This window comes from Zootoca vivipara, chromosome 1, assembly GCF_963506605.1.
Source record: "Zootoca vivipara chromosome 1, rZooViv1.1, whole genome shotgun sequence".
Classification (NCBI taxonomy): domain Eukaryota; kingdom Metazoa; phylum Chordata; class Lepidosauria; order Squamata; family Lacertidae; genus Zootoca; species Zootoca vivipara.
In genome coordinates, this window is record NC_083276.1 from 119,861,832 (window position 1) to 119,881,414 (window position 19,583).

The window sequence follows — 19,583 nt, forward strand, 5'->3', positions numbered from 1 at the left end:
TTTCCCATTCATGATCTGAAAAGGGAAATGAATGAGGTAGCGGTTTTGGTTATGGTTTGATGGCACACATGTCTGGGCCTTGCTAGTTGCCTGGATGGCAGACCACCTGGGAACCATAGAATTATAGAATTGTAGAGCTGGATGTCTTCTAAAAGTCAGATAGTAGTTTATTTCCTTGACATCTGATGGGAGGGAATTCCACAAGGCGGGTGCCACTACCGAGAAGGCCCTCTGCCTGGTTCCCTGTAACCTCACTTCTCGCAGTGAGGGAACCGCCAGAAGGCCCTCGGAGCTGGACCTCAGTGTCCGGGTTGAACGATGGGGGTGGAGATGCCCCTTCGGGTGTACAGGGCCAAAGCCGTTTAGGGCTTTAAAGGTCAGCACCAACACTTGAATTGTGCTTGGAAACGTACTGGTCTTTCAGGACCGCTTTATATGGTCTCGGCGGCCACTCCCAGTCACCAGTCTAGCTGCAGCATTCTGGATTAGTTGTAGTTTCTGAGTCACCTTCAAAGGTAGCCCCACGTAGAGCACATGGGCAGAAAGCTGCCACGATTTCAAAGCATATTGAAGTTGCCAAAAAAAAAAGGATAGGGATTGCCCAATTATCATTCAGTTCCACATGTTCCAAGATGGAAGAGGTAGGAAATGTATGCTAGAAAACAAATACGTATTGGAATGTATGTATGCTAGAAAACAAATACATATTGGAATGTTCTCATGACAACAATATTTCAAAATCTAGCTCTAATGCAGGCCTGGAGTCATTTCAGAAAATGGCTCAACAGTGGGAAGATAGAGTGCGAAGCCAGAAAGCACAGTATGTGGAAAAACAAAAGCACATTTATTTATTTATGGCACACAAAAAATCAATTATTTGGAAATGGGGATAGATACAGCATATGTCATTATGCCCTCTTAGAAATCATGTCACACTTGGTGTTTGCATACACTTAAGCTATCCTAATACAGTGGATGCTCGGGTTGCTTCTGTGCATGCGCGGGTCATGATTTGGCGCTTCGCATGCACAAGTGCCGAAACCCGGAAGTAACCCGTTCCGGTACTTCTGGGTTCAGTGGGGTGTGCAACCCCAAAATGTGCAACCCGAAGCGTCTGTAACCCGAGATTTGACTGTACAAAAGAAATGTAGAAGAACCAGAAAAGCTGCAATGGAAAAGTAACAGAAATACGAGTTGTGCGGGTATAATAATGCCCTTTACACACAAAGACAGCTCAATATATTTTGCCTAAAATCTAAAAAAAATAAGGATGCACACATGTGTCACACTTGACAGTATCGGTGGGGGTAGTGTTATTTATGACATAGGAGAGGATCACTCGCCAAGAAGGTAGCCGTGCGATACGGCTAATGAATTGGGTCTGCAGGAAATGGAATGTGAATCTTTAGTTCTGAAGATTCTCAAAGAGGCAAGGGACAACAATGAATAGCCACTTCTTTCTTTGGGAATACAGGCTTTTTTCCCCTCCAGCCGGAACTCAGTTCTGGCACCTCTCAGGTGGGCACCAATGGCATTACAGTGGTACCTTGGTTCTCAAACTTAATCCATTCAGGGGCTCCGTTTGACTCCCAGAACCGTTTAAAAACCAAGGTGCAGCTTCCAATTGGCTGCAGGAGCTTTGGCTTCCGAAAAACATTCACACTTGCTTCTGGGTTTGGGGCGTTCGGGAGCCGATTTGTCTGACAACTAAGCCGTTTGGGAACCAAGGTACCACTGTATAAGAGAACAAGGGAGGCGTGAGTTCCAGCACTCCTTTTTCTGGAAGAATAGCATTGCACAGAGTAATATCTGACTGACTGCTTTGTTCTCCTTTGTGTGTATAAATTATTTCTTCGGATGGACTTCCCTTCGAATTCTGCAGATAGAAAAGAGCTGAGTAAGCAAGGGTATTATGGGATGCACACAAATCAGAAATGACACTGGGGGTGGGGCAAAAGTGAATGCCGATAATTCATCCTCTGTTTCTCACAATATTTGAACTACATATCACCAAAGAAAACTTTGTGCTTTTAAAAAATGATTGAAAGCTCTCTTGCACACAGTGGGCCAATGTATACAAAAAGGGGAGGTAGTCTTGGCAGTGATGTTCAGCATGCATACATCTAAAAGTGACTTGACCCATTATTATTATTAATAATTAATAATATACCACCCTATACCCAGAGGTCTCAGGGCAGTTATTCATAGCTCTTGTGATTATCAGTGGCTGCTGTCTGAGTATTCTGGAGTATTCCAGTATTAACTTCATAAGTCTTGTTTTTTTAATGAAGAGACATTATGAAATGTGTGAAAATAATTAATTTCAGTTGATAAAATTATTATTTTATTCACCTTGTTTAGCCAGGAATTTTGCTAAGTGTTTTATTGTCTTCTTCGGAAGGCTTTGTTAACAAAGAGTACAAGCAAATAAGAGTCCATTCTTGAGTAACTGGTTGGATATGGGATATGCTTCCTAGTCTGTTGTTTATACTAGACACTTAAGATGCTATAAACTTAGAGACTACCAGAGCTGTGTAAATAGCATGTGAATGCCATAAACAGTGTCTCTAAAGACTGGAAACGGTTTTAAAATATTTCATTCTGCCACCTCCCAAATACATTTTATGAAACGTTTTTTAAACAAAACATTTTTTAAAAACCCTGCATAACTGGTTATGCTTAATTGTACTTTTTCACTGGATAATTTGTGTCCTATTCATATAATACAATTTCTCCATGCCAACCAGCTGTCAGCACGTAATGGCTAAAAGTTGTTGTGTTTTTAAAATTGTTATTAAAGATTTTCACATTAGCTGTTGTTTTTCTTCTGTCAGGTGATCCAGGTATTCGCAACTCCCCTTTCAGTGCCAATACTTGCCTTCTAACTTTTTATTTATTATATATCAAAGCCCACCTTTCCTCAGAGGAGGTACATGCCTCTCCCCAATCTTCATATTACCTTCACAACAACCTACCTGTGAGGTAGGTTAGGCTGACAGACACTGACTGACCAAAGGTCACAGATTGAGCTTCATGGCAGAGTAAGAATTTGAACCCTGCTCTCCCAGATCCCAGTCTTTCCGCTTGAACATTGTGCCATACTGGGCTCTAAATACTTTTTGAAAGTTATAATCTTCATTTTAGTTTGTGGGAGGAGCCTTTCATGGCGCAAGTTTAGAAACAAACGATGGGAAGTCTAGGAAAGGTACCTTCCCTTCCTGCAACAATTCTTGACACTCATGCTTCATTTTACTTTATTTCAGTCCTTGCAGACTGTACACTCCTCCCCCTCCCCAGTATAGAACTACGCATCTCCCCTTGCATAATGGTTAAGTTGATACCTGGTTTCCTTCCTCCAGTTCGGTACATGAAGCACCGCAGCCTCTTTTTTTACAAGAGTCTTGGAGGTGGGGGCAGGAGACAGCACTAACGTTGAAGTTTGCCTGCCCCCTATTTTTTCCTAACTTGAAAATGGCCAGGTCCATATTAATGCAAGGAAGCACAATGAACGAATAACTCAGAAAAGGAGCTATCTGGGAAGAACTGTTATAGAGCAGTAGCTGGAAATTAGAACTCAAGTACATTCATTTATTTAAACTTCTACCTTGTATAAAACTGCCAGTAAAATAGTTCTAAGCCAGCCTAGTAACTGTTCGTTTGTTCGTTTAGTTAGTATGTGCAAGACATGGCAAACATTAAACTAGCCCGTGTCATTTTCTTTCTTTCCTACCTTTAGAGTCCTGTATATCGGCCTTGCTTGTAACACAGCTCGTTATATTTACATCTCCTACCTGGAAAATGCTTGGACAGTTTTGCCTATGGAAGTTCTTCAAGGTAAGACGGTGGTGGACTTCTGATCCTGGGTTGCATGAACTAAAAGTCCGTCTATGTTCTTGTAAGGTAAAGGGACCCCTGCCCATTAGGTCCAGTCGTGACCGACTCTGCGGTTGCGGCGCTCATCTCGCATTATTGGCCGAGGGAGCCGGCGTGTAGCTTCCAGGTCATGTGGCCAGCATGACAAAGCCACTTCTGGCAAACCAGAGCAGCACATGGAAACGCCGTTTACCTTCCCGCTGTAGCGGTTCCTATTTATCTACTTGCATTTTGACGTGCTTTCGAACTGCTAGGTTGGCAGGAGCTGGGACCAAGCAACGGGAGCTTGCCCCGTCACAGGGATTCGAACCGCCGACCTTCTGATCAGCAAGCCCTAGGCTCAGTGGTTTAACCACAGCACCACCTGGGTCCCTTTTCTATGTTCTTGTACCTATCAGTAAATAACCCAAGGGATGCTTTTTTTAAAGCTCTGTGCAAGTTTAATATCTGGAGGTGGTTTCTTCAGTTGACCTCTAATTCTGTGGCTTTTCACCTAAGCAAACAGTGAAATGGCAGAACACACCTTGATAACCAAACAAAGGGGACAGGAGCTCAAACGGAAGCTTGTGCCTTCTGCCAATAACCCTTTGTTGCTGGCAGACTTCAGCCTATTCCTGTCTATAAGGCATTCAAATCCCTGAAACTTGCTGATTTTCTCACATTGTGCAACAGAAAGGAGGCCATTGCTTTTTAGCATCAGATCTTAAAAAAATAAAACGCACCCGGGTAAACGTTCCGGAATAACCGGTTCTCTTCAGTGTTCCCCAGTTATCAGTGGCGTTTTGTGAATCAGGATGAAGGTCAATGAAGTCTGGAAAGAAATGACTGGCGTGGAAAATAATTGGACAGATTGTATGCAAAGGGATGCAAAAAGGCTTGTGCTTTGAAGATATTTTGCCAGCACTTCCTCAACCTGGGGTCAGTGAGGATGTGGAGGCCTAGCCCAAAAACATCTAGAGGACACCAGGTTGGGGAAGACTGTCTAATGGTGCTTTTCACACATGAGTTGCTGTTTGACGTTTTATAAACATAACCTTGTTAGATTTGCACTCACGTGCTGCGAATCCCAAAACTCGTTGCGAATCCCAAAAATCGCACTCAGACATTCAATCCCAAAACTCAGTGCTCAGAATAATCAGTGCTCATTCGTACAAATTCCTTTAATCCATCTTTTCGTTTGAATTGCAACCGTGTCATCATGAACACTGAAACCAACCTAGACAAGAAAAACAGTGGTACCTTGGTTCTCAAATGCCATGGTACTCAAACAACTTGGAACCCTGCAAACCTGGAAGTGTTCCGGTTTGCGAACTTTTTCGGAAGCTGAACATGCCTCATTTTGAGTGTTACGCTTCCGATTTGAGTGCCACACTTCTGTTTTGAGTGTTTAGCTGAGGTCTGTCTGTTTTTCCTATTAATTTTCCATTTTTGTTTTCGCAGCTCGTTTTGTTTTTGTGACTGTGTGGAACCCAGTTCAACTACTGATTGATTGATAGATAGATTGATTGATTGTGTGACTGTAGTACATTATTTATTACTTTCATTTTATGGATCAATGGTCTCGTTAGATCAGGCATCCCCAAACTTCGGCCCATCTAGCCCTCCAGATGTTTTGGACTACAATTCCCATCATCCCTGACCACTGGTCCTGTTAGCTAGGGATCATGGGAGTTGTAGGCCAAAACACCTGGAGGACCGCAGTTTGGGGATGCCTGCATTAGATAGTAAAATTCATGTTAAATTGCTATTTTAGGGGTTGTTTTTAAAAGTCTGGAACGGATTCATCCATTTTGCATTACTTTCAATGGGAAAGCGTGCCTTGGTTTTGGAACGCTTTGGTTTCAGAACGGACTTCCGGATTGAATTAAGTTTGAGAACCAAGGTACCACTGTACAGTAATACCTCGGGTTACGAACGCGATCTGTTCCGGATCGCAGTTCGTAACCCGAACGCTGCGCAAAGCGCCATTTTGCGCATGCGCAGACAGCGCACGGCGCTTCTGTGCACGCGCGGTGAAAACACTTCCGGGGGTGCGCAGTTTGTAACCCGAACTGTTCGCAAGCCGAGGTGTTCGTAACCCGAGGTACGACTGTAGTTAAGGGAGCGAGGGCCAGAACGGAAGAGTGTTTGACTCAAGAAGAAAAATATGGGGTAGGTTGCAGGAACTTGGCCTTGGGTGTGTGTGTGCATATACACATACATACACACACATCCCTTTTTGGCTACAGGAACCCTTTATTTGACTCCTGCTGCTGCTCCCCCCACTCCGCCACTTTTGGTTCTGAGTTTCTAGACGGTACTGCACTTTCCAGGTCTCCTCTCCAACCATGAGATCTTGGCTTGCGCTTAGACCAGTGATGGCCAAACTTGGCCCTCCAGCTGTTTTGGGACTATATCAGCGTTTCCCAAACTAGGATCTTCAGTTGTTCTCACACTACAGTTCCCATCCATCCCTGACCACTGGTGCTGCTGATTTGGGGTGATGGGAGTTGTAGTCCAAAAAAAACCAACCCAAAGCTGGAGACCCAAGGTTGGGGAAAACTGCCTAAATCAATGTCACTGTTTTCTTTATTTCAAGATTTATTATCTACTGTGCATTGAGAACGCTGGAGTGTACAAAACCAGAATAGAAGTGGATCTCAGTCGCTCAGGACCCCCGTTTTCCAACTTTTGTCTGTGTGGCAGCTAACCTTGCCATGGTGGTCCATGCATTGGTCACCTCCCAAGTAACGAGCTACATGTAGGACTACCTTTGCACCTGATTTGGAAGCTGCAGCTATTGTAAAACGAAGCTAATAGTGCCTAACTTTATGCACACAGCTGACAGATCTGCACTGGCATGCCAAGCCAAGTTCGAGGTACGGCTGCTGACATTCAAAGACCTAAACAATTTGGGACCAAGAAACCTTCTGGGCAGGTCACCCCTGCACAGAGCAAGCTGATCATTCAGATAATCTGAGGAAACACACTGAAGCAGGTGCCAGGCATTGTCTTCCCCTCCTTCCCTCCATCTCCTGGCATCTTTTTGACATTGCACTTGGTGGGAGAGGGACCCAGGTGGCGCTGTGCGTTAAACCACTGAGCCTAGGGCTTGCTGATCAGAAGGTCGGCGGTTCAAATCCCTGTGACGGGGTGAGCTCCCGTTGCTTGGTCCCAGCTCCTGCCAACCTAGCAGTTCGAAAGCACGTCAAAGTGCAAGTAGATAAATAGGTACCACTACAGCGGGAAGGTAAACGGCGTTTCCGTGTGCCGCTCTTGTTCGCCAGAAGTGGCTTTGTCATGCTGGCCCCATGACCTGGAAGCTATATGCTGGCTCCCTCGGCCAATAATGCGAGATGAGCGCGCAACCCCCGAGTCGGTCATGACTGGACCTAATGGTCAGGGGTCCCTTTACCTTTACTTGGTGGGAGATGGCCCAGTTGGCGGTGGGAGGAGGGAGGGGAAGAGGACCACCTTGAAGGAGCAGGTGCCTGTGGTTGTCTCATTCCCACCCCTCTTCCCCTGGAATCCCAGCTTATTTTCCTCTCTTCCCCTGCTATCTCAGCTTATTTTCCCCCTCCCCTTCCCCTGGAATCCCACTCCCAGGGCAACTGATGTTACATGGCATGCCTTACTTCTGTTTGGGAGGAGTAGCAGGTTTGTTGATTGAGAGCATTAAATCAGCTTTAATTGTGCAACCTGAATTTGCCAGGATGTGATAGAATCTCACCTGAAAATGGCAACAGTCTGGACGCGCCCTTAATATGTGCCCTGATTTTTCAATGCAGGCGCTTGCCCCCCCCCATAACATGGGGGTTATGTTTCGGGGGCCCACACACATGAGTATATTTTCCCTTGTAATGTGTCCTTCCTTCTTGAATCCCTTGTGGCAGAAGATGCCTTTGTCTTACACACACACGCACACACACACACACACAGAGAGAGAGAGAGAGAGAGAGAGAGAGCCTTCAGCTAAGGATGTTGGCCTTGTAAATAGAAATAATTTTCTCCTGAACTTGATACGAACATTTCTCTTGGATATGAGACTACTTCTTTTCAAGTGGTAGTGACAATAATATCCAGGAGATGCATATGGCTCCAGATTCGTTTTTAAAACCCCTAAGCAGTTCTCCTTTGAGTTGCTGCCCTTTATTTATGCCAACAGAGCGTGCCGTTTGGGCTCCTTATGAAATCAGTTGGTGTCCGAGAGCCAGCCGCTTCCCTTCACTGCTGCCTCCCTTTCGTTTCTTAGGTACATTCTGTTCAGGCAGAAGCAATCAGATAATGAAATGTAATTTAATACGCGCAAGATCCAAATGATGCCATCTATACAATTTCCAGATGCCCTTGAGAAGCAGCTATGAGGACTGGAGCACTTTATGCAGGGCCTTTTCAAATGATTTCAGGGGAGGAGTAGTCTTGCAGCTCAGTGGCATTCAGGTCCAGTCCCTGTTATCGCCACTTTTCAAGGATTCCGGGGGGGGGGGGCACATTTGCCAGGGACCCAGGAGAAATGTTGCTGGTCAAAGCAGACTGCAATAGGCTAGGCTGGGGAAAAAATACTGTAGTTTTCCATGTATTAGATGAGGGTGTGTTTTTTTTGTACTCCAAAATAGTGTTTAAAAATGGGGCTAGTCTTATACATGGGCAGTGCACTGGGGGTCCGGGTGATTGGTTGCAGCCGCGAGCTGCAGCTTGTAAGCGGCGATTTGGTGGGTGATTGGTTGCTGCATCAAAGACTGTGTAATTTGGTTGCTGCATCAAAGACTGCATCAAAGATTTGTCTGCCGCTGCGGCAATTGGGTGTTCAGTTTCTGGCTTTTGTTTGTGAACGGGCAGACGCTTGTCTGCTTCTGTAACGCGAGCGATTCTGAGCTCTTGTCTTTAGGGTTAGTGATTTTCTGAGCACACCCCCCAAGCTGAAGAACCTTGGGCAATCCCCCCCCAAAAAAGTCTGACACCTCTGCGCAATCCTTCTTCAGGTATACAGGACCAAGGCCATTTAGGGCTTTAAAGAATAGAATAGAGTAGAGTAGAGTAGAGTAGAGTAGAGTAGAGTAGAGTAGAGTAGAGTAGAGTAGAATAGAATAATTTATTGGTCAAGTATCAACCATCCTTGGAATTTTGCTTCGACTACATTGAAAAAACGTACCTCATACAAAGGTCAGCACCAACACTTTGAATTGCGCTCGGAAACGTACTGGGACCCAATGCAAGTCTCTCAGGATCTGTGACACAGAAGTATTTTTTATTTTGTTTTTATTTAAATTTGTCCCTCGCTTTATATTGCCCTTGGCAATCCAAAGCAATATAACAACCATACAAATGAAATAAAAAAATTCCTTCAGTAGCACCTTAAAGACCAACTACCGGTAAGTTTTAATTTTGGTATGAGCTTTCGTGTGCATGCACACTTCATCAGATATCTTAAGAAGTGTGCATGCACACGAAAGCTCATACCAAAATAAAAACTTAGTTGGTCTTTAAGGTGCTACTGAAGGAATTTTTTTATTTTGTTTCGTCTCAGACCAACACGGCTACCTACCTGTAACTAGAACCATACAAATGGACGGTAAGCCCCCTTTTTAAAACCAAGAGGAAAGAAAAAATGCATTAAATGCATCCCACCTGCTTCTAAAAGGCCACAGATAGTTAACGGCCAAAGTAGATATTTACCTGGGACCTTTGCCAGCGCCAAGGGTGGAGAAGGCAGTGTCACCTGACAGTTAAGTAAAGACAGCTTGTAAAGACATGATTAGTCGGAACAGGTTTTCGCCCAATGAATGGCGTTCCTTGAATATATCTGGTTCAAAGCAGCAGCAGCATGCTTTGTCATCATGACATTAACATGTTTGACATTTTGTTAAATGAAGGTTGGAATGCAGAAGAGAAACTGTAGGCGCTCTCAATAAACTCAAGTTGTGTGAAAGCAGCCTATGCCACGTTAAGCGCAACTGCTCAGCCCGATGTGTAAACTTAAAAGCACAGGTGATGCAAAACGAGGCAGTAAACTTTAATGGGAGAGCTGTAATTGCAGATTTTTGGTGTGTGTGTGTGTGTGTGTGTGTGTGTGTACAATGTTAACTAGTAGAGTTGAGATCAAAGGTGTGTCACCTTGCAGGCAGCAGCAGACATGCCTTGGCAGCCTTTGACCTGACTCTCAGAATCAATGAATTAGAAACCCTGATAACTCTAGTTTGCATCTAATGCATTTCAGAATGTAATAATAGCTGGTTCCCCCCCCCCCCCCTTCTAGCAACGAGAATCGCAGGCAGCTGAAGCTTGGCAGTGCTGATTTGAAATTACTGTACACACCGATTACACGCGGCTCTTTTACAATATTGATGAGATTGGAACCGAATTGTGGGTTGTTGTTGTTGTTTAGCCTTTCTGATCCTGCAGTTTCGAAAATAGGAAATAGTTCCTTTTCTAAAATTGGTTTTTTAAAAAAGGAGAAAACGATTAAAGGTAGCTTTTCCTTGCAACAAGGAGAAAGCAGCCCCTCCCAAAAAACACACCGTTTGGAAATTTGTATTATTTATTTATTTGCTGGATTTAATAACAGATGATTCAAACAATTAAAATAGTGTAGAACAGTTGGTAGAAAATGTGTTTTTTGGATGGCAGCATTGAGGACTACGATTCTTACCATGGCCACTTCTATACTTTGGCAACACACACTTTGCCATGTGACAACCCCCCCCCCCGAGGGGGGCACCATGGTCATTGTGGCCCTCAGTACAAAACAAAGGTTAACCACCCCTCTTTGGGAGGACTGTGTCAACCCCATCCATAACAGTTTGAAGGCTGCCGCCTAAGTAGGCGGATGAACCTCCCATTAACCGTACCAGTCCAGTCCTTCTGTTCCCAAGCACTGTTTCAAAACAGCCCCTGTCTCTCCTGATTTGATAAAAGAGAGATACAGTATAGAGTTGGGGCCCCCTGCATCCTAATGATGCCTCACCTCACACCCCCAGACTCATGACAGTTTCATGTGGAAGTTGAGTAGAATCGGCGATAAAATGGACCTCTGTGGGGAAGTCCATAGCATAACTGCTGTAGGTCATCTGCCAGCACGATCTTCTGCAGACCAGTAGAGTAACCAAGCAACTCAGATATCGGATTCTTATCTCATTATGCATGATCAAGCTTTCTTTAGCACCTCAGCCCAGGACTAATTGCAGCCATCAGCAGCCATTAACACCCATCTACAGGTTTACCACTCCCATCAACCCATCTCCCATTCCCACCCACCCCCACCACCCTCTGTATATATATAGGGTCTGACACTTCTGTTTCTAGTGTATCTGAAGAAGTGTGCATGCACACGAAAGCTCATACCAAAATATAAACTTAGTTGGTCTTTAAGGTGCTACTGAAGGAATTTTTTTATTTTGCAAGCAACTTCTGTCCTTGAAGCCCAGCCTAAAATCCATGTCATCCAAGACAACCTGAATCTGGCTGAAGAAGAGGAAGAAAAACAACATTTTCCAGGAGCACAAGGCACTGAATTCCCAAACATCTTCCTTTTCTGCAGGTGTGACCCATGCAGCCATCTGGGCAGCTTGCATTTCCTACCTGAGTGCTGCTGTTCCTCCCGAATTAAGAACTTCCGCTCAGGGTATTCTGCAGGGTCTCCACCTTGGCCTGGGCAGAGGGTGCGGAGCAATGGTTGGAGGAGTGCTGGTCAACTATTTCGGTAAGAGAAACATGTTGGATAGTTCCATTAGCAATTTACTCTCCTTTCATGCATTTTGGGTGCTGCTTTATTAAATGTTTCCCAGGCATTCCCTTCCCTATACTTTAGTTATGTTAGCCATATGTTGATATCATGCTTGTGTTTTCTTTTGGGGGAGGGTTGGGTTATGTATGAAATTGTGTGGGTACTTGACACACCAAATTAGAAGTACCTGTATCTTTAAGGCATTTCTTTTACCTGTCATCTTCAAAACGTATTATTATTATTATTATTATTATTATTATTATTATTATTTTATTAATTATACCCCAGCCACTCTGGGCGGCTCCCAACAGAATATTAATAATAATAAAGCGATCGAACATTAAAAACTTCCCTAAACAGGGCTGCCTTCAGATGTCTTCCAAAAGTCAGATACAGTGGTACTTCCGGTTGCACACGGGATCCGTTCCGGAGCTCCGGTCGGATCCCGAAGGAATTTGCAATCGGAGATGCAGCTTCTGCGCATGTGCATTGCGAAACCCGGAAAAATACTTCCGGGTTTGCTGCGTACGTATTCCAAAGGATACATAACCGGAGGTGAACGTACCACTGTAGTTGTTTATTTCCTTGACATCTGATGGGAGGGTGTTCCACAGGGCAGGCACCACCACCAAGAAGGCCTTAACAGTTGTATACAAATGAAGAACAGAACGGGAGATGATCCCATACTTTTGAAATACTTGCAAGTCCCGATACACACAGGTGTGGCGAACCCAATTTGGGCACGCATCAAAGGTTCTAAACATCAACCCCCAACTCTCCATCTTTCCCTTGCCGAGTACTCTTCGGGTTTCATGCAATAATTTAGAGACTTTAATCATGCATGCATGGTCAGAGGAGGAAGCCTGCCCGCCAGTTGTTAGCATAAATTCAATGCTTTGAGCATTGTGCGCAGGTTTTATTCACTTTAAGTTAGCCATGCCAAAGGGAAAGGGAAAGGACCCCTGGATGGTTAAGTCCAGTCGAAATTGACTATGGGGTGCGGCTCTCATCCGCTTTCAGGCCTTTTGTCTGCAGACAGCTTTTCTGGGTCATGTGGCCAGCATGACTAAACCGCTTCTGGCGCAATGGAAGCCAGAGCACATAGAAACGCCGTTTACCTTCCCGCCACAGCGATACCTATTTATCTCCCTGCACTGGTACGCTTTTGATCTGCTAGTTTGGCAGGAGCTGGGGCAGAGCAACAGGAGCTCACCCCATTACGGGGATTTGAACCGCCGACCTTCTGATCGGCAAGCCCAAGAGGCTCAGTGGTTTAGACCACAGCGCCACCCGCATCCTTAGACACACCGTGGTTCCACTCTAAATTCAAGCCATGGTGTTTTAAATGCTTCTACGATTTCTCTCCTAATGTTTTCATCCAGAGGTTGTGGTCTAACTGACTTAGAGTAGAGCACATTAAAAGTGCAATCCTGTGTATGTCTACTCAGAGGTGCATAAGAAGACAAATTTATATATATACCTTACTTTTGAGCCAGACCTTTGGTCCATCTAGTTCATTACAAGTCTGGCTAGAAATCACTCTTTGCATGATTGAATTGGGTCTCACTCTTCCCTGTTTCTCTCCACAGGAGCTGCTTCGACATTCAGAGGGATAGGAATGGCCTGTCTTGTGATCCTATTGCTTTTTGCTTTGATCCAGTGGGTGGCAGTTCCTGATGAGAAAGAAGGTAGGTATAGGCATCCAACCAAACAGCATTTTCCTCTGCCTCTTGGGGTGATCTCCTCATCTGCTTTGCACTCTCTTCCTCTCGTGCCCATTTAGTCTCATTGATCATTTGACTCGAGTCATAACCTTAATGCTATAGGGCTGGGCTTACTTTTAATTGACCTCGTGTTTTCTTCTGTTTAAAGCAGAACTTTCCACGCTGGGCACACAGGGGCTTTTTCAGTAGAAGACATCCTTAATAAGCAAAAATGCCGGGTCCTCTATCTACAAGACAAACTGATCCAGAGACAAGGGAAAGACAGGAGCACTTGGAGATTTTTTTAAAAATGTCTCTGGGACTGGGGGTCCAGGAGCGAAAGAGCTTGCTAAGGATAAGCACTGCCCCCATAGTTGAATTTGTCTTGTTACCTTACGTCATACCTGCCAAGTCTCCCGCTGAAAAATGCGGGATCAGCAGCGGCGCGGCACCAGAAGTTGCGTAGAAGCAACTTCCGGGACCGCTCTGACCATGTGTGGGCACCAGAAATAGGGCAGAGCGGCACCGGAAGTCGCTTCTACGCATGCCCGGCGGCCATCTTGGTGGTGGCCGCGTGGTGGCGGCCATCTTGGTGACGGCCACCGTCATGCGGCCACCACCAAGATGGCCGCCGGGCATGCGTAGAAGGGACTTCCGGTGCCTCTCTGCCCTATTTCCGGTGCCCACACATGGGCAGAGCAGCACCCAAAAAGGAGGCTCCCTGGCAGGTAGGAAATCCAGGCGATTTCTAGGATTTTTCTCCATTCGGGAGAACAGCAGGAAACGGATTAAAATCCAGGGGTTTCCTGCGAAAAACGGGATACGTGGCAGCTAAGCCTTACGTATAATTCATTTTAAAGCATGAGCTGATTCTTGATAAGCTGGGCTGCAGTAAAAAAAAACTAGCTCTCTGAGTTATTCTTAGCAGCAAGTGGACCCAGGGAAGCCATTGTGGTGTTTTGGACTACTACAACTGTAATCTACACTGTGTCCGTCAGCTGGTTACCCCCCTGGTGCTTCCTCCTCTCCCATTATTTCCCACTTTTCCCCTCATCTGCCTCTGTGACCTTCCTCAGCCCCCTGTTGTAAAACTGTCTTCCTTTTCCTCCTCCCTGGAAGGGTCAGGATGGGGAGGCGGTCTCCACCATTCCTCTTCTTCCCAGTCCCCGACAATAACAGGGGGTTACACTAGAATCATAGAACAAGAATCATAGAACAGTGGATTCTATTATTTTTTCCATTCAGGGCTTGAGGTTTTGGGGATTCTGAAAAGTGGCCTTGATTGCTCAGAAGTAAATTTTGTATAACAGGGTGGATTTGGTTTAAATGACGATTTAAATCACTAATCAGTAAGACTTGATTTAAATCATATTTTTTTACAGAAAGATTCATTCTTGCTAGTGTAATCTTAATATTTACAACCAGATGAAGGTTTTATTTTTGGAATAATAAATTTTCAGAGTCGTTTTTGCAGTTATATCATAAATTACTGATTTGGTTATACTATTATAAATACATAGACCGATCATTATGAAATTATTGTGAGGTTTATTAAGTTAACTGTTTATATTTGGACAACTTTTCTTCTGTACTTTATTGGAAGGAGAAAAATAATTATTTCCTTAATAACAATTTAAACAATTTATTTAACTAAAACAATAACGTTATAGCATATATATCCATGTTTGGAAACTGATGCAATTAAACTTTTTTTTTTTTTTAAAAAAACAACCCTTAAGACTGGGTTTTAGCACAAACTTCAAAGAAATCCTTATTTCCTGATTAATAGCCTTTGGACTGTAATGTAACTTAAATAGAAAAAGTAGGTAGCCGTGTTGGTCTTGTTGTAAGCCAAAAAATGGCTTATCTTCTGAGTTAGCCAATAAAACTCAGAGACAAGAGGAGTTAGGAGTCCATTATGTTTATTGCAAAGCAATAAGGTTCCAGTCGAATCTTTTCGGAATACTGGAACCCCGCCCAAAGGTCGGGCAGGAATTTATAACATTTCAGACAAAGGATTTTGATTTAACCAATCACATAAAGCATTACATCATTTAATATTTTAATATTCATCATCATCTCATTTCATATTTAATACGTATGTCATTACCTAATCTAATACGCATGCGCAATAAGCATTGCTAACTAGGCCAAGGATTGCTAGCTAGGCCTCTGATTCTCAATAAGATGTTACATTGTGAGATAGTATGCGTGTTGGGAACCTGTGTTACGTGTACTATATAACAATTTGTGTTCTAGCTTATGAATTGCTTCTTTGTGATTTATGTATTAGCTGACCTTCTATCCCAGTAGGGACGGCTTCTTGCTGAATCATCAGTTTCTTTAAAGCAACAAGTTACCATAATTCACTATTATAAGCATATTCCAGGATTTATAGGGAATTACATTATCACCTTAATTGGGGCCCTTTGGGCCCCTGCTACAGTCTGAGTCGAAGCAAAATAAAAAAATTCCTTCAGTAGCACCTTAAAGACCAACTAAGTTTATATTTTGGTATGAGCTTTCGTGTGCATGCACACTTCTTCAGATACACGTGTATCTGAAGAAGTGTGCATGCACACGAAAGCTCATACCAAAATATAAACTTAGTTGGTCTTTAAGGTGCTACTGAAGGAATTTTTTAATTTTAAATAGAAAACTTACCTTTAGAAAGATTTTTGCTCCAAAAGCATCTTATTTTAAAAATCCGATTTAAATTAAAACAAAAATCAAATTTTTTACTTATTTTATCATTGATTTTTATCCAGCCTGTATGGCAGGGGTCGGCAACCTAAGGCCCATGGGCCACAAGTGGCCCACGGGGGTCGTTTAATCGGCCCACGAGCTGCTCCTGAACCGAGCCACCCACTTGGCAAGTCCCTGCGCGCAATGTGGGGAATTGCTTCTGTGGCGCCAGAAACCGCGTCTGTGCATGTGCAGACACCGGAAATCGCATCTACGCAGATTCCAGAAATCACGTGCGCGATCCGGCCCACGGAGGAATCTCGGCTGGAGTGAACCGGCCCAGGCGAGGCAAACCTTGCCGACCCCTGCTGCAGGGCAACAAATACTGACCTTTCAAATGGTTATTTCGAACTACAGAAAAAACCATGCTGGCCGAACGGATCCCAGTGCCTTCCAGTCCCGTGCCCATAGCTACCATTGACCTGGTACAGCAGCAGACGGAAGATATCATGCCTCGCCCAGAGCCCAAGCTTCCTCCCAAGAAAACAAAGCACCAGGAAGAGCAAGAAGACGTCAACAAGCCTGCCTGGAGTGTCAGCTCTTCCCCGTGGGTCACTCTCGCCTATGCTCTCTATCAGATCAAGGAAATGGTCCAGCTCTCCAAAAGCAACCAGGTGCTCGAGAACCAGCCTCTGCAGGTAACCCGCGCTTTGCTGCCTAAAAGGTGTTTTTAGGAGGAGAGAGCGGATATGACTCATTGCTGAAGGTTTTTAGAGTACCAAGGAAATGTTCTCGGGGCGGACGTGATCATTAGAGCCTGGCATCCCTTTCTTAGTTCGTGCAATCAAACTGACAGCAGAGAAATGGGTTGCAAATAAGGCTTCTGCGCGGTTAGAGGTGGGCAACCTCCTGCGAAAAGCGGGAAACAGCTCAACTCATTTCCTAGCCTATTCTCCTGTTTTGACAGGAGAAGGTCTCTTGCAAGCCTCCCTGAATTCCTAGCTGTTAAGCTTTGCATTCCAAAAGAAATAGCAGTGGGGGTATCTCAACCACGCAGATCTGTCAGTTTAGGAGCAGTCTGGGAGTGGCGTACGCTGGGTTCTGGAGAAGAATTATGGGGCTTGCAGTGCTTTTATCTTCTTTGAGGTAAACAATATAAGCCCCAGAAGGTTGCATCTGGGGGCTTGAGCCCTCAAACTTCGCGGGTTGTCTCCATATGCAACATGGAAGCTTTTCCGATTGCGATTATTCAACAAAACATACTGGTATTAGCTGTTGCTTGAATACTGACTAGAGAGAGTTCTGCTTCATGCACCCACAGACTTAATCTACGGAATGCTTTACCACAAGAGGAGATAATGTGTTTATCTTACAAGGGTGGGTTTTTTGGTGTGTGGTTTTTTTGTTTTTTTGAAAGGGCAGATAATCAGTAGAAATTAGCCACAACAGCTATATGTAGCCTCTAAGCACCAAATATTTGCGGCAATCCGATGCAGAGCAAGGCTGGAAACAAAGTCAGTCTTATAAGTACCTGGATTTTGGGAAGAAGGTTCTGTCACACACACACACGGGGTTCTCTTTAAATAAGGGCTCTCTCTCTATATATGTATGATGTTTAATTCACTGAATCTTAAAATGCATTTGTGTGCAAGGAAAAAGAATCCAAAGAAAATAGCATTACAGTCGTACCTTGGTTCTCGAATGGAATCTGTTCCGGAAGTCCCTTTGACTTCCGAAAACATTTGAAAACCAAGGAGCGGCTTCTGATTGGCTGCAGGAGCTTCCTGCACTCAATCAGAAGCCGCCTTGGATATTCAGCTTCCAAAAAACGTTTGCAAACTGAAACGCACACTCTTGGGTTTGTGGCATTCAGGAGCCAAAACGGACGAGTACCAAGGTGTTCGAGAATCAAGGTATGCCTGTATTTGTTTTAATTGATGTGCATGGCCATCACCACCCTAGAAAAGGCATGCTCCCTTCTCAACATTGGAGAGGTTGCTTCTTAATAAGATAGCACCTATCACTTTTTAAAAACTTGCCTTTTAAAAAAGAATACCCCCAAAAAACTAATAAGAATCTCCTGATTAATCAGGTACATATTTGTGATAAATTAACTGGATTGTTGACAGTGTTCATTGCCCCACTTTGGACCAAGGTGTAGCCAGCCTCCTATGTGAGTTGCAGCAGTGATTCATGGGGCCAAAATTTGGAGCAAAAGTCCTGGGGGGCCCCCCAAGCATAAGGGCCCCCCAAACACAACAGGGCTGGCCATTGCATTTTGAAATAAGCAAATAGACATTGCTATCTATAGAGCTCCCCTCACTCTGCAAAGCCAGAGTCTAAAATTACTAAATTCCACTAGTACGGTAATTTGCAGGCGTGCTTCAGCAACAAAAGAAGGAAAACATTCACATTGTTGTAAGGCAGTGGGGGAGCCTATTAACACTGTTGAATACAAACTTTTGAAAAACCTGGTGTGTGTTTGCCTGAAAGTATGCTGTACTAACTGTACTTCTTTAATGTGCTCTTACACTCAAGCAACATTTCCCTTTACTTCCACTAAGATCTTCACAAGCAGCTTAATCGGCTAATGACAAAATTATGAGTTTTGCCATCAAGAGCAGTCTCTGCCTCGTAAAGCAGGCGCTTGAGCAGCTGTCTTAAAAATGAGATTAAATGTGTCCCTTCAGAGGTTGGCACTAATGATAGCTCTTTGATACTTTTGCACAATAATCTGTTCCACTACTATCTAAAGCACCCGGGAATAAGCATCTCAGCTTATAAAATTGATATTTGTACCCTGCCCATCTGGCTGAGTCTCCCCAGCCGCTCTGGGCAGCTTCCAATCGAATATTAAAACAATACAGCATTAAATATTTAAAAACTTCCCTAAACAGGGCTGCCTTCAGATGTCTTTTAAAAATAGGATAGCTAGCTGCTTATTTGCTTGACATCTGTTGGAAGGGCATACCACAGGGTGGGTTGCCACGACCAAGACGGCTCTCTGTCTGGTTCCCTGTAACCTTACTTCTCGCCAGGAGGGAACCGCCAGAAGGCCCTCGGCACTGGATCTCAATGTCAGCCACATTAGGAAAGAATATGGCCCGTTTGCAACCCAAGCTACCGCGTTTCTCCGAAAATAAGACACCACTATGGCTTATTTTCAGGGGATGTCTAAATTTTTTTCCTCCTCCTCCTGCCGTGGCCGGCATTGCTGCTGCGCCTATCACTATGTCTTATTTTCGGGGTATGGCTTATATTTCTTGAATGCTTAAAAATCCTGCTACGGCTTATTTTATGGCTACGTCTTATTTTTGGAGAAACAGGGTAGCAGGGAGATCTGAATACACAAGCCTGATGCCATAATGGTTTGTGGGATTTGTTTAGTGTTTGGATTTTGGGGGATCATGTTAACTTTTAGCTTTAGCTTTATATTTGCATATTGTAGAAACGAACTCGTTAAAAATATTTGAGAAAATGTTACAATCTCTCCCCCCCCCACTTTTTTCATGAGTAGGAAAATGGCCTGCTGCTTAGTCAGTCTCCTGAAATATTCATAGCTCGGCTCCAGAAATAGCAAACCCTAACTCTCTGTGGCGCTAATGCGAAGGATTACACGG

The 19,583-nt window shown here is 44.2% G+C and overlaps 1 protein-coding gene across 2 annotated transcripts in view; it reads left to right on the forward strand.

Moving 5' to 3' along the window:
• The window catches only part of MFSD6 (major facilitator superfamily domain containing 6), a 44,938-nt gene that overhangs the window by 17,485 nt on the left and 7,870 nt on the right, over positions 1–19,583 (forward strand). For both annotated transcript variants that reach the window (XR_009558443.1, XM_035136152.2), the window contains exons 3-6: positions 3,737–3,834; positions 11,390–11,551; positions 13,165–13,263; positions 16,381–16,661. Coding sequence is in view for 1 of the 2 variants with exons in the window: in XM_035136152.2 (XP_034992043.2) it covers positions 3,737–3,834; positions 11,390–11,551; positions 13,165–13,263; positions 16,381–16,661 (640 nt within the window). In the remaining variant the exon portion in view is untranslated. The remainder of the gene's footprint in view (positions 1–3,736; positions 3,835–11,389; positions 11,552–13,164; positions 13,264–16,380; positions 16,662–19,583) is intronic.